Source organism: Ophidiomyces ophidiicola (genome assembly GCF_022830035.1).
Source record: "Ophidiomyces ophidiicola strain CBS 122913 chromosome Unknown scaffold_21, whole genome shotgun sequence".
Taxonomy (NCBI): domain Eukaryota; kingdom Fungi; phylum Ascomycota; class Eurotiomycetes; order Onygenales; family Onygenaceae; genus Ophidiomyces; species Ophidiomyces ophidiicola.
The window spans coordinates 12417-26562 of NW_026054661.1; the positions used below are offsets into that span (position 1 = coordinate 12417).

General features: G+C 46.6%; 4 protein-coding genes across 4 annotated transcripts; 1 reads left to right on the forward strand and 3 right to left on the reverse strand.

Moving 5' to 3' along the window:
• Positions 1-418: 418 nt before the first annotated feature.
• Positions 419-6970, reverse strand: UBR1 (E3 ubiquitin-protein ligase ubr1; the record flags this gene model as incomplete). Its single annotated transcript, XM_049253800.1, has 2 exons — positions 419-686; positions 744-6970. 2 exons carry the CDS (start codon positions 6968-6970, stop codon positions 419-421), a joined length of 6495 nt encoding a protein of 2164 aa, XP_049107112.1.
• A 1485-nt stretch (positions 6971-8455) lies between these two features.
• On the forward strand, positions 8456-9106 carry LOZ57_004761 (uncharacterized protein; the record flags this gene model as incomplete). Its single annotated transcript, XM_049253801.1, has 1 exon — positions 8456-9106. One exon carries the CDS (start codon positions 8456-8458, stop codon positions 9104-9106), a length of 651 nt encoding a protein of 216 aa, XP_049107113.1.
• Positions 9107-9510: 404 nt separating this feature from the next.
• HEM14 (oxygen-dependent protoporphyrinogen oxidase) lies at positions 9511-11388 on the reverse strand (the record flags this gene model as incomplete). Its single annotated transcript, XM_049253802.1, has 3 exons — positions 9511-10215; positions 10276-10935; positions 11011-11388. 3 exons carry the CDS (start codon positions 11386-11388, stop codon positions 9511-9513), a joined length of 1743 nt encoding a protein of 580 aa, XP_049107114.1.
• Positions 11389-11932: 544 nt separating this feature from the next.
• On the reverse strand, positions 11933-13576 carry LOZ57_004763 (uncharacterized protein; the record flags this gene model as incomplete). The annotated part of the gene is made up of 2 exons (XM_049253803.1): positions 11933-13073; positions 13146-13576. The coding sequence occupies 2 exons, from the start codon at positions 13574-13576 to the stop codon at positions 11933-11935; spliced, it is 1572 nt and encodes a 523-aa protein (XP_049107115.1).
• Between the last annotated feature and the right edge of the window lie 570 nt (positions 13577-14146).

Here is a 14146-nt window from a genome sequence, read left to right on the forward strand (position 1 = left end):
GGTGGTAAGTTTGACCGGCACACGTACAGCGATTTACCATGGAGGGTGCTTTCAATATTGTATAGCATCATCAACCTTCTTTGGCGGGATTAATATATTTTCCGGAGTTTAGTTTTAGTCAAGTAGTTAGTTATACTAATGTTATATAACTAATCAATCTCAATGTTTCAGTAGAGGAAAAGCCCACTTGTTCCAATAACTCGTTCGCTTTATCAAAAGGTATACAGTATATTCTGTCGAATGAATTTATTTGTCGAGCAACTATGTATTCAGTAGGTTATCAATAATCCTCCTGCAAAACACCCCCATGCTTCTGTAGAAATACTAAATAATTGATACCCATTGTTTAACTAAATGCATCATAAGAGAAAACAGTTTTACCAGTGAATCCTGTAATGGACGCCTCCGAATTCAAATTTCATTGGGTCTCCCACCCACCATTGTTGATTTCAGACTCCAGTTTTCGGCTCACTGTAGCAGGTATAGAGTTTGTGAGCCAAGCTTCACGCACAAGTCGATCGTACCGCTTTTGATTAAGGAGTAGAGGTCTATGATGCCTGAAGCCAAGGTCTACTTCCCCGTGAATATCAAGGTAGGGTGCATAATGCCAGCAACCGTGCTGGTTATGCAGGAATAACAAGGCACATTTGCGAATATTGATGAAAATACCAACATTCTTACCACATCTAAAAGCGATCATGTCAGTAGAAATTAATATGAGGAGAAAACCGGTAACGACTTACTTTTTGACGTGCCTGTTACATCCACCCAACCTCGACGAGTCTTCACAGCAAACGGCCTGGGAGCAGAAAATCTCCCCGCAGAAAAGGCAAATACTTGGGTCAGTCAGTTCCTTTCCGGTCGTTGGGCAGCGTTTTGAGTTGGCTTCTTCGAATAACGTATCGAAATACTTCGGTAGCCCTACAAGCTCGAATATGCCTGGGTGTGGAAGTGATGGAGTCCATGGATAGCCAACTTCGGGTTTGGGGTCTAATCTAGCCACATTCCAATGAGCAATCCACCCGCACGCTAATGGGTCCATTGGATTCATGTTGTGGTCTCCTGCAAAAGACTCGAATATCTGGTCGATAGAGGGCAGTCGTAAAAGGCTTGTTAAACGGTCTATCTCAGGTAAATCTGCAAGATCAAGTCCTGTTTTCGGAAATTCGACTCCATACTGTACATGAAGCAATATCACAACTTTTCGAAGGAAAGGAAGTGCGTATCTAGCTGTGAGTAGTTTTAATGCTTTTGGAATGTTATTGGGAATGTTACTCATATTGAGGGGGCTCTTCGCGCTATTGAGAATAGGGTCATCTCGCGGGGCAGAAGCCCGATAGGTTGCCACAATCCAATCAATAAAACCGCGAGAAGAGTCAATTTGCCCAGTTGCATCCTCCTGTTCGCTCATCCCGTCCTTGTGAAATGCTAGGTTACTTATCAACCCTTCAGGATGGATGATGAAACTGAGCGCTGTCTTGACAATTTCGGCGACGTAGCAAATATGAATCATGTGAAGAATATCGATGTTTAGCACTCGTACTAAACATAGTGAGCATTCAGCAAGGAAGATAAAGGTATCCGTCGAAAATAGCGGTTCAATAGATTTGTTTTCACTGGCAAGGCTTGCAAGTCCTGTGATCCCCCGGTGGCCTAAGAAAAGCTGACATAACTTCCTGCGATGCATATCGCGGAATTCATAAACGGTCTTGTTTCCCAGGTTAATGTTGAGGCCGCCTATAGCGGCATATGATAGTGCCGTCTCCGAGAGGATACGTAAATGTGTTAAAGTAATCTGAGGGATAGTACTGAGTAGTGTTGCTCCCAATTCGCACCCCACACCCCTCTGGGAAATCTCCACGCCGGAGATGGACGATCCAAATGTTTTTATTAGACTATCCGTGTGGATTAAATCGTCTGCTACAATTGTACTTTGCTGATACCCAAAGCGGGATGGGATCTTATTCACACGGAAGGTTTCTCGTAGCCTCCTATAAATAGTGACAAGGTCGGATACAGGAGATTCAGTTTGCGCTAAGACATGATATAATGGGCTAGGAATTGGGTCGTCTCCTGAAGGATATAAACCGGGCATTAGCATTCTCGGAGGTGGTGGAAGAACCGACGGTGGAAAGGACGGTGTGATGAGCTGTTCAACTTTACTCGCTAATGGGGCTATAACATTTTTCTCGACATAATCAACAAAGAGATGTTGGTACCCAGACGGGTGAAGCTTATCACTATCCATGATAAGCGCGTGGTGTCGAAATCGAGAAATAGATTGGACAAGCTGGCCATCGAGGAAGTCCCCGATGGGTTGGCCTGTAACCAAAACACTTGGATAACATTCTTCTTTACCCTTCCAAATTATGGGCAGAAACGCATTGCCTAATGCCTTGCAGAGAGGGCAAACAAACTCATTCAATGATATTCGTTCGGGGTGATTTCGAGCAACCTGATGGCTATGACGCCTATGAGTCGCACCCCAGTAGGTCTCAAAACAAGAATAATGCATTATGTGCCCGCAGCCTGTCATTATGGGAGCTGCAGCAACGTTATTTGGAGAGAAGCCACGGCCAAGGCCCTGCTTTTCAGATATAACAACTCCCCCAGTTGAGTCCAATCGGCGTACTTTTTCACGATTTTCACTTGCTACACCGAATGGCCGAATAGTATCTGCTGATCTGTCTAAACTTAAAGGACAATTTATGGCCTCTCTCACATAACTCAGGTCGGCCAAGTCGGTTTGTCTAAACAGTGCACTTTCCGTCAAAAGGGCAAATGTTCCATACAGTCTGGAGTCGTTGGTTTCCTCCTGACACAAAATACAATTTCCTGTGGGGTATCTCCATAACTTTGCCTCCGTGGAGTTGGGTATCGACGGTTTTTCATCCGCGCTAAGGTCTTCTTCGCCCCAATCAATATTACTTTGACTGTTCATAAAATTCTGCTGTTGCTGCTGAAACTGAGCCATTATCTTTGCTTGCCGGTCTAGTGCGCGTTTTTTCTTCAACTCCAACTCACTCTCCGCGCCAGGAGCAGGCGAAGGGGATTGGATTTTGTCATATGGAAACTTCAGTCCCTCTGTTGCAGTGGCATAGGTCTTTGGCCGTTTTTGCCAGAGTCGTTTCAAAATATGGCATATTTTTGATCCACAAGACTCGAACTCGGCCACCGTAGAAATGTGTTGAAGTAAGCTAACAGTAGTCAAATCACCAAGCAGTGTATTTCTCTTTCGGCAAAGGGAATGGAAAACAAATGATTGGGAGACGGCGTCTGTTGACCCATTCTCTTCCTTAGATGAGTCCTCCATCACTGCAAGGAGGAATAGATGTAAGACCATATGAAGTAGGGTCTCTACCCTCGTCACTGTGACACCAGGTGTGCATATTTTGAACATTAGACAATATTCAAGGCAATGATTTATAATCTGAGCAAACAAAGGTGTTTGCGAGAAATCGCTTAGTTTTGAGAAAAGGCCGCTTGACAGAGGTTTTAATTTTGGCTCGAAGACGATGCTCGCCGCATTTTTACCAGTTTTCTTCGCCATCCACTCCTTAAAAATATTTTCCGCCTCATCCCTTTGGCTCTTGCTGTAATGTGCAGCATAAGGGTCAATATAATCAATGTACTCTGGTTTTAGTTCAAAGATTCCAGAGTCATTCAGCCCATCTGGCGGTCTAAAATTTGCCACTTCACCAAGTACATCCTGAAAATCTTCAGCATCTGATACTTTCTCACTCACCCGATTTAATAATTCAGAATAAGAGAGAGCTTTGAAGCAAAGTGCATGTGCAATATCCCTTCTGAATATATCACGTTGTAACACTAGCTCATTTTCAAGTGGTAATAGTGCTGTGCGCTCAGTGATTAACATTATTAAAAGATGGATAAATTCTTCCGCAACATCGATGTGTTGGGCATCATCGTAGTTTGGACGAGTTGTATAAGCTCCTTTCATCCAATCTGACATTCCGTATCTATCAGATATCGTAGCTAAAAACCGACTTGGGTCACAAATTACCATCGCGGCTTGGATCATAAAAATGTTTCGATAGTATGACACGTCACGCGATAGAACAGAGCGGTATTGGCCCATTTGATGACGAAGGCTGAGTCCGTTTCGAACCCACATGCCAGCCTTCAGTTGAGCAAGCCACGCACAAACCCGTAATGGATAATCAAACATTGCAAGTAGGATATCGTCATTGTCAAAATGTTGGGCGGGTGTGTTGATGAACTTCTTTTTCGAGAGTTCAGCGGCTTTCAACAATAGTTCTCTGACCATTTCCGCAGAAAGTACCCTGCCGCACTCCAAAAGCCATGAGAGTGTGTAGTGGAGGGGATGATGGAAGCTCATTGAGCCCTGTTCAACAACGAAATCAACAATCCGGTGACGCGCAACATTCTCAAAGGCATCGATTTCGAATGTAGTATATGATACAGATTTGAACCGTGTAAGCTCCTTAACTTCAGCTTGATCAAATCGTTTCCTTTCAATGCCGATGGAGTTGGCCATTGTGGAGACACTTGCTGCTACAATGGCCTCCGCGAGATGTATTTGGCCCTCTTGAAGCTTCTCGGGCTGGAACGCTTCACAGAATAAGCGACAGAGACGGTTTATTTCTCTCATTAAAAGGGATGCGCTAATCCAGGAATCCGTTTCGTATTCCACATGTTCTCCAACAGCTCGTTCATTTGGGCAGATACCCTGAGGAAGTTTAATGAGGTCGAGGAATTGTAAAAGGTACTGCCGCTCAACACGAATGCGGCGCTGCACCTGCTCCGAGGATAGGAGATAACGCAAATCAAAGAAGAAATGATACAGTCGACGATTGGTAATAGAGGCAGAATCCATTGCAAGTGTGACGGATGGGTTCACATCTCGGGCTTCTCCAACTTGTCGTGTAGTAAGAAATGTGTATAGAATAGCCATGATGTTGGTGAGAAAATTTCCTCGCTCGATCACTTCTTCCGTTATGGACGGGGTTGTCACAAGCTGCAACGAGAGATTGATAATAGAATGGTCGGGTTCTCGATCTGCGATCAGGTAAAGTTGTGCGAGCGCCGTGTATAAGACTGAAAAGCGAAGCCCAAGAATTCGCTTGAACTCCGGAACATTGATAACGGTGCCCAAACAAAGATTCCTGGCATCTATCCGTATCTTCTTCCACAGTCGTAGATCATATAATATCAACCAGTCAAGCCTGGTGCGCCGCTTGAGATCCTCATATGGACCCACGTTATGGTCATGATAACCAGAGGGTTTTATCTCCCAATATGGTATTGGCTTAGGTAACTTTTTGGCTCGGGAGCCCGGCGTCTTGGGGATTTTGATGGTATTTGAGGCACATGCATCTTGACTCTCCCCATGTGGCCGACTCCTTAACTCCCTATGTTCTGCTGGCGCTTCCGTATCTTCGGCAGCTTGTGGGGTGTTTTCAGCAGACCAGAATCCATAGGTACCGTTGTTAATTAAGGCTGTGGCTATTTCAGAAGCGACGCGTTCTTCCTCTCGCGTTTGGGGTGGAGGTAGAGGAGGAGGTGGATAACTGGCAAATGTTTCTTCTCCTGTTTCGAGATCATCTTCCGTGTTCATGTCAATGTCAGAATCTTCCCGTATTGCCCTGGCATCGGCAGCAATAAGCATTGAAATATCATTCATATCTTCATCTTCACCCTCACCCTCCTCGTCAGCTTCAATTTCTTCTTCGTCATATTCATCCACGTCTTCGTCATTCCCTCCTTCATTTGGATCATCGTCCGTGGTTTCTACCACATCAAATTCTGCTGTAGTAATAATCTGAGTTTGTGTTGGTGTGATACCAATAACCGCATGATATGTTTTCCGTTCTTCGCGCGAATGATCATCAATACCCTGCATTCCGATATTAAGATTGGAGGCCCGGCTACCTGCTCTCCAGGGGCTGAGCATTTGTTCACAGATGGTTTGCCTGAGAATATGGCTATCGTTCTCAATATAACATCCAGAAATATCGGAGAACCATTCGATAATCGCTCCACACATCTGCTCTCGATATGTATCTCTAGAGGACCTAACGGTAACCGTAATCCTAATCTGCTCGATAACACTTGAAACTCGTAGTAGACTCGTGAGGTCCTTAGTATATTTCACCACGCTTCTTCCAAAATCATTCGTTTCCATAGCTTTATCCTGGCCAAATTGAGAGCTCTCCCTACAAGCCCGGGCGACTTGTTGTTTAACTTCGGAGATAGTGTGTTTCTCATCGTTCCAAAGAACAAGTGCGAATTCGGGCTCCTCTTCTTCAGGGTCCGCCCCACCATACCATCCTGCAGATAACCGTGATGTTGTCTCATCTTGTCTAATATTTTCCTCGGTTTTCGGGAGCCTGAGCTGTTCGGGTGAGCAGGAGATAACATCGCAGAAGTAATCAAACGCTCGGGCAATTGTGGTCTGTATGCTGTCTAAGAGGTCGCTAGGAAGTTGTGACGATGCCTTGCCTTTTGTTGAATTACCATCTAGATCTGTGTGGATTGCACAATTAACGGGCAACCGAAACGCTTCCTCATCTCCGCAATCGCAACAACCAGAATGCCCGCCGGAGACAGTAATATTGTACTTATGACCAGTATGATCCGAGGCATTAAAGCATCGGGAGCATAGCGCACACGTCTCATCAGTAGAGCACGTTACACAACGGAAGAGCGCTTCTCCTGCCTTGAATAAATGTCCGCACCGCTTCCCGCGCGCAGCATCGGTATATTCAGCACCTTCCTTTGCACCTTGAGCTTCGGATAGGCTCCAAAACCCCCGTGGACAACCTCCTGGAAATAGGAGGCGCAAGTATTCATCGTTGAAACCGGTTAAGGAACGGAAAAGGAGCTGGAGGAGATCGCGCTTTGCAGTTGTGTCGAAGCGGAGCCCGTAACGGGTCGGATGGGAGAGTAACGCTCGGCCCAATGTTAGCTCAAGTTGTGGCGGCTTCATGTTTGCTCAGGCATCTGGCAAAATATCATTAAGATGGGCAATGAGCCCATAAGACGAACGTGACTAGAGGAGTGGCGGGGTTGAAGGTTGGCAGATGTAAGAGACAAAATAAATGCTGGTGCCTTGCCACGCAAAGGGGGATAGCTGCCAGATTCAAAACCAGGGCAAGGAATAGGGCACTAGACTTCTGCTTCAGTAGGACTTGGAAGTTGTTACATATGTTGAGGTTCTCTAAGTGAAGAGCAATTGTTGACTCGTTATGTAACAACCGACTTGAGCTCTGTTGATAATTTGCAACTATGATGTATGCAATGTCCAATGATATTAGCTTCGTCCACAGAGCACTAACTATGTAACTAATCATCACTCGCCACAGTCAGGCGCATGGACTCCAACTGAAGTTTATTGCAGTCAAAAACAAGTGAATTACAATCGGAGATGGGTAGCTATCGAGCAGTCAAAAGACTATCCCAGGCTGCGGCTGCCCTTCACTCAACGACTTAGATTACGAAATAGGAGTGTATCGCAGGGTAATGGCACCCCTGGGTCGGCCGCAATATAGGAACATATAAATGCCTTCTTACTATAAAGAAGAGATACCTGTATTCAGCGGCTCTAATTCATATCTATACAAAGAGCGTTTATTCATAACACTGGAAATGACGTTGAACTTGTAGTATTAGGACATCCGCTTATTCTTCCTCCTCCTGGCTAAGGTATCTGGACTTGATGTCCTTCCATTGTCGCTGTTCTGGAGTTAGCTGGGAATCGGGTGAGAGCGAAAGTATAGGGAAATACCCCTCTGTTAAGAGTATCCCAAACACTATTGCTGACTGTATCAAAGGCACTGGAGGGCAGGCTGTTAGATATCCGAATTACGGCTAAATTGCGACTTAACCCGAGGATATACGTACATCTCGAACGCGAAGGCGCCGACGAATATCGTGCTCAAAAAAACGGCATTACGTCGAATAAGGGTGCTAAGATGGGTGTAAGATCACTTGCAGTTCGGATATCGGCGTGCAAAGTTGCACAGTCCCTTACTTGTAGATTGAGGAAGAAATCTATGCCCAAAGGTGAGGTTAGCTTATCTGAAACAAGGCACTGGGCAAGCAACTTACTCCGGCCATTGCGAGCAAGAATTGCAGGGCAAGAGCAGGGCTGTTAGAGAGAGAACGTGCAAAGGAATGGTGCTGAAAGTCTGAGCTTTGTTTTGCTCTTCCGTGAAGTCTTCGGAGACAAAAGTTGATGGCCACTTTCGGGAATTCAGAGCGCTCTGATTGGTCAGCGACCGCCCTTGTTATTTGACACTCACAACAGCGGTTTGTCTAAGGATGCCGCTGGCTCTCTTAGCCATCTCTCTCGACCAGGCTGCTTTCTGCCTCTGCTGCGCCTGAACACATCAACAAAGATCGCTTTCGTTGGCCCATGTATGCTCATCCGTACAGGCGGCAGTAGCACTCAAAACCATCACTGCAACCCACAATGCCATCCAGCAACAGCACTACATCTTCTGGCATAATCACTAATGCCACTACCGGCGAGCGGCATGTCCCTGCTTCTGTTCGAGCTGATGGGTCTGTCCGACGTGAGATCCGCATTCGCCCCGGCTACCGCCCTCCTGAAGACGTCGAACTCTACAAGAACAGGGCTGCAGAGTCATGGAAACATCGCGAAAAAGGTGGGATTCCGGGAGCTGAAGGGTTGAATGACAATGAGTCAAAACTACCGACACCCGCGAGTACGAAGAATGCGAAAAAGCGTGAGGCAAAAAAGCGAGCAAAAGCCGCTAATGATTCCAGTGACAAAGCAGCCGACAAGGAGACATTGAGTGGTGATGTTATGAACCAGACACCTTCGCGCCCTGGCAAACAAGGAGAACAAGAAGCGGAAGTCCCCCCTGATCCAGAACTTGAGAAGGAAAAGAAAGCTCGAAATTTGAAGAAAAAACTGAAACAGGCTCGTGAGCTACGTGACAAAAAAGATAAAGGAGAGAGCCTACTTCCCGAGCAGTTTGAAAAAGTTATTAAAATCAACGAGCTGATTCGCCAACTGAACGCTCTCGGCTTTGATTCAGAAGGGGACAAGTTGACGACAAACTTACCTACCGATTCAATAGAAATAAATGGAAGATGAGCTGTGAAGATGTCCGCGTGATACTACCCGCGCCATGCGCCCATACAATTCGGTCCTTGAAGATGGGGATTCAATATGAAGCATTTAGCTTAGAGATATCTATAAGCGATCACGAATGGTTGAACCTGCAATAGAAGAAATCGAAGCTAGGAATCGGACGTTGCTGCTTTCGCCTGGGGCAGCAATGAAGCCTTATGGAAGTTTCGCTGGCGCAGCAGGCTCCAGACTACGAAGCTGGTTTGAGGGCCCAAAGGAGAAAAGATGAAGGGTTTTTGAGCACAGCTACTTACTATGCTTCCCAGATACACAGATGCGTCCCCGCTTGATCCAAATACCAGGCCAATTTATCCTGGATGGATGATCTCAAATACTATTCTATGGTCAGGCGTAGTAGTATACAAAAGCTATGAGGGTTCCCCATAGCCCTCTATATTATCATCAAGATATCGCTCTAAACCTGTCTCTTCATCGTTCCCAGAAAGTATTGAATTCGCGGTTAATCTCGCTGCACGTATACAATCATTCACTGCAACACCTGTAAACCACGAACCAGCGACTTTCAAGCCCGGGGCTTCCTGCATTAGGATCTCATGCAAATCCGCCATGCGAGTAGCGTGCCCAACGGTATACTGTGGTATGGCCTGTTTCATCAGTTTTGCCCTCGCAACGACGGGTTCTTCGGTAATCTGCAAGTGACGCTTTAGTAATTTTCTAGCCATTTCGATACCTTTTTCTTCGCTGGGTAGCTCGCTGTCTTCCCAGTGGCTCCACCAGTGTCCTCCGAGCATGACAGTAAGCTTGGTTCCTCTGGCCGTGTCTTGGCCGATATTGGAATCAGACATAAACACCACGCCGAGAGCTCGTTCGGGGTTTTGCTCCAATGGTATAGAGCGAGGAATCAAGTAGCCAAAGCCATGAACAGGAACAAGGTTCGAGGATTTGAAATAAAGGTTAACAGTCATCACCGTGGCTGCATCAGAGTGAAGGTCAATGTCTTTAAATTCAACCATTTCCTCAAAGTCAGAGCCTAATTGACCTTGAAGCTTGGGAAAGGGAATAGTAGAAACGACATGACTGTAGTTTTGCCTAGCAGTATCGCCGACTGAGATCTAAACAAGCTTAGTATGAAACACAAACTTATAAAGGCATAGATATACACTTTCACTTACCTGCCATCCTGAGTCTCCTCGACGCATCTCATTTACATCTGCATTAGTTTTGATTTCAACGTTTGGGGAAGAATTAAGTGCCGATGAAAGAGCATCTACAAGCTGACCCATTCCACCCTTCAATGCAAACACGCTGGACCCAGAAATGTATGTGGAAAGCTCCGACATGAATTTTATACCTCTCTCCCTCCGAATTAGTCGCCCTCCATGAAATATATCGTATGGTAAATGGTTATCTTGCATCGAAAGACAAATTCCACGCTTTGAAAGTTCAGACCACCATATTTTAGGCAGCAGTGACTGTGCGCTGAGTTTGTATATATCGCCAGCATATATCCCATGTATCACTGCGGATGCGAGGTGATCCGTGAGGTCTTTCCCAAACCTCCGACTAAGGAAATCACCGATAGACTCGTCTCGCACGTTCATGTCACGTTTAGGCACAAAATACTCAGACAACAGTGCCAAGGGTATATTTTTCAGTGCTGGTTCTGTAAAAAGGTTCATGAAATTTGAGATTATGTTCACCAGCAGGCCAGCTCCGGGTTGGGGCCCGGGGAGCCGAACAAGATGGTCCGGGTAGTAGATATAACGATTGCGCGAGGCGGCATCGTGGATGCTGGTTCGAAGTATTTCCTTTTGAAGATCTAGGTCTTTTATCTAAAATCGAAAAGCCTTATTATCAGTTACTTTGGAGTAGCAAAATAGAGGGCAATTCGAACGACGAAAGCTTACCAGCTCCAATGTCGCCAGAGCCCCGGAAAGCGTCGAGCGAAGAGTACGGGGCCCATCATCAAAAACAATGTATTTGCCGTCACCAACGTCAATCTTCTCAGATCTTATCCAGCCGCCTAATCGATTCGAGCTCTCAAAGAGTGTGACTTTGATCAAGGGATCTTTCGACAGTCGGTAAGCCGTAGAGAGGCCAGTAATCCCACCGCCTATGATCGCCACATTCTTTGCTTCGTTATGTGCTGTCGATGAAAATTGGGATCGCCATGGGGCGCGCAATCGTCTAGAAGACCCAAAAAATGGTCTGGTGTGTATTCTATTGGTGTGAGCAAACCGCCAGAGCTCTTCAACTGCGTGGGCGGACGAACATCGCGGGCGCATTGCAAGATAAGGGTAAAACAGGATTTGAGAGCTGTCTAAAGCCGCATTGAATGTGCAAATTATCTTAAAATGCTAGAACGTTGAGGACTGGGGGGGGGTTTTTTAATCCGCTGCGTAGTTATGTAACTACTCTGTGGTTAAAATTCAAGCTTTCATTGACTTTTGTAGCTTCGGTGCTGATCCCTCCCGATCACGCCGTTATACTCCGTATGTAAGAAGTGATAGGAAGCAACCAGCACCAGCACCCTCCTGATCCTCCACAGCATTATTGCAGAAAACATAGGAAGCCACTAAAAGTCAAGTATAGACTCAGCATCATAGCCATGAGCGTACATTACTTATTTGTATCTAAAGATAATCCACGGACCATACGCCGTTCGAAAAGGTCGTCTCACTATTTCCCGCCCTAGTTCCCCCCGATCATCCCAATCGACGCCACGCATGCCAAAAAGAAGATGCGAATGGTAGTATAAACACAAATTATCGCACAAAGGCAATTCTTAAAAAGTAGCTAACCCATTCCTTTTTAAGTCATTTAAAAAGATCAAGTAACAATCTCAGGTTCGCTAGATGGCGGAAGACTAGGCTTAATCAATTCCTCCTCTCCGTCTTCCTCAGTCACGAATTTTCGCTCACTGACATGCTGTCCATTTTTATCGGAGTCATGTGCCGTCCATACCTTGTCCGAGAACACACCCTTTTGGCCTTCAGCATGTTTGTAGGGACAGGTAGGGTTAAGACATGGATTGTAGCGGCAGGGCATCTGTTGATGGGTGAATTTGCATCCAGGGATGGAACAGTCCGCACCATTGCGGCATAGGGGCATGGCAGGATGCTTGAAATGGCAGTGGGGGTTCTGGCAGTTTGGAAAATATCGACAAAGCTCCTCTGACTGATGTATTGCTTTCTGGGCCGGCGAGGGGTGTCGGCCAACACATTTTCGATTCTTGCAAGCAGCGCCAAACGAACAAGTGTCAGAAACGTCGATAGTAGTTCCCTCGGGAGCCGCAGGAGACTGGTGTGCATAAGGGCAATCTTTATTTGTACACCTTAGATTAAAACGACAAACACTCGATCCTCGATCCTGCGATTCAGCTTGCTCTGGCCCGTCACCCATTTGAGTGTCAGCAGACTCTTGCGGTTTAGTTTCCGCATCCATGTTCGAATCCTGGAATTTTCGACCATTCTGGTGACGTTTCTGAAAGTCGGTATTCCTTCCTGACTGCATTTCAGCACGATCGAACAAGGAGCGGCCTTGTGGCCGTGTTTGGGGATTTTGAAACGCCGGGTTGATAGCGGGCGCAACGAATCCGGGCATGAATTGGGCCATCATGCGAGCCTGTTCCTCGAATAAGGCCATCATTTGGAGTTGTTGCTGGGGGGACATTTGCATCATATTAGGCATATTTTGCATGCCATTGCCCCCCATTCCCGTAGCTGCCATGCCAGCATTCATACCCATAGTTCCGGGGGGTCTACCAGGCCCAGAGCGACCACCTCTTGATTGGAATGCCCTGGGGCCTTTAGGTGGTTCTCGGTGTGTATTGATCCTCTCCGTGCCATGCTGGTTTCGAACGCGATGTAAGACGGACTCGCTGGATCGATCCATGGCTCTCGTAATTTGGTTGAGAAGCCTCCCTCTTCCATTATGCTTCGTATTTCGCATTGTTCTAGGGCCACTAGGTCTACGTAGAAAAACAGAATTAATATAACGGCTTAGATCATAGTGATAATCAGATATAAAATGATATACGTACATTGAAGAGTCCTGGGGTAAATATTGCGGATCACCCATCTCAGTATCCATTTTCATCGAAGCATCAGCAGCCATAACATCCGTTCCATTTGTCTCGTCAGAGAATGACGGAATAGCCTGAGCTGCGGGTGGTTGCTCTGGCTCCGCCGGCTCACCATTCAATCGCTTATGGGAAACTTCCACCTGCTCAAACAACCATCTTGAAAAGTCCACCGCTTCAGTATCATCTGGACCGAGGCCAAGAAGGTCATTCGCCAGCTCCGATGCGATTTGCTCCTGTGTCTTGCCGTTGACTAGCATCAAGATAACGTATTCGGCGAGGGCCGAGTCATCTCCACCACCGGTGCTCCATCCAACTTCCACCAACTTGGGTTGGATGACCTCATTTAAAGCTTCTGCCAGAGGCGTGTTCAGCTCAACGGAGATTGACATCACGAAAAAGGGGGGTGGTGGTATTCGGCGACAGACGGATGTTCGGTGGCAATCAATTCGGAATATAGGCACTGGGGTAGAGACGGGGTCCTGGGGCGCAGCTGAGGGGCTTTGAAAGGAGGGTGCGGTAGTAGATGATAAAAATAAGAATGTTAAGTGGTTACCATCGCAAAAGACTCGGCGGCCGGGATAGAAGCTCAGCAGCGCCGTCGTGAACAGCTGCTGTTTTGCGATGCAGGTTGGAATTCTGAAGCAGCCACACGACCCAGCACCAGCCACAGCTCACGTTTTCGCAACAACACGCTTAGTCATTCACCGTTAACTAGACATTAGCATTAGTCATCCCGCCATGTGGCTGACCGTTCCTATCTGAGCTTATTTACTGCGTTTCTTCGTCCTGCAGGAGCTGCAGTTCTCCAGTGCTTCCTCCCGCTCGTTCTCGAGCGCCCCAAGAGCCATGGCAGGGGCACTTGACTTGCTGCCATGCCTTTTCACGAGAGGCCTAAGCCCTTCTTTCACACCGATGGCCGAATCTCATTTTTGAAAATATTTCTCTCATTCATTACATAG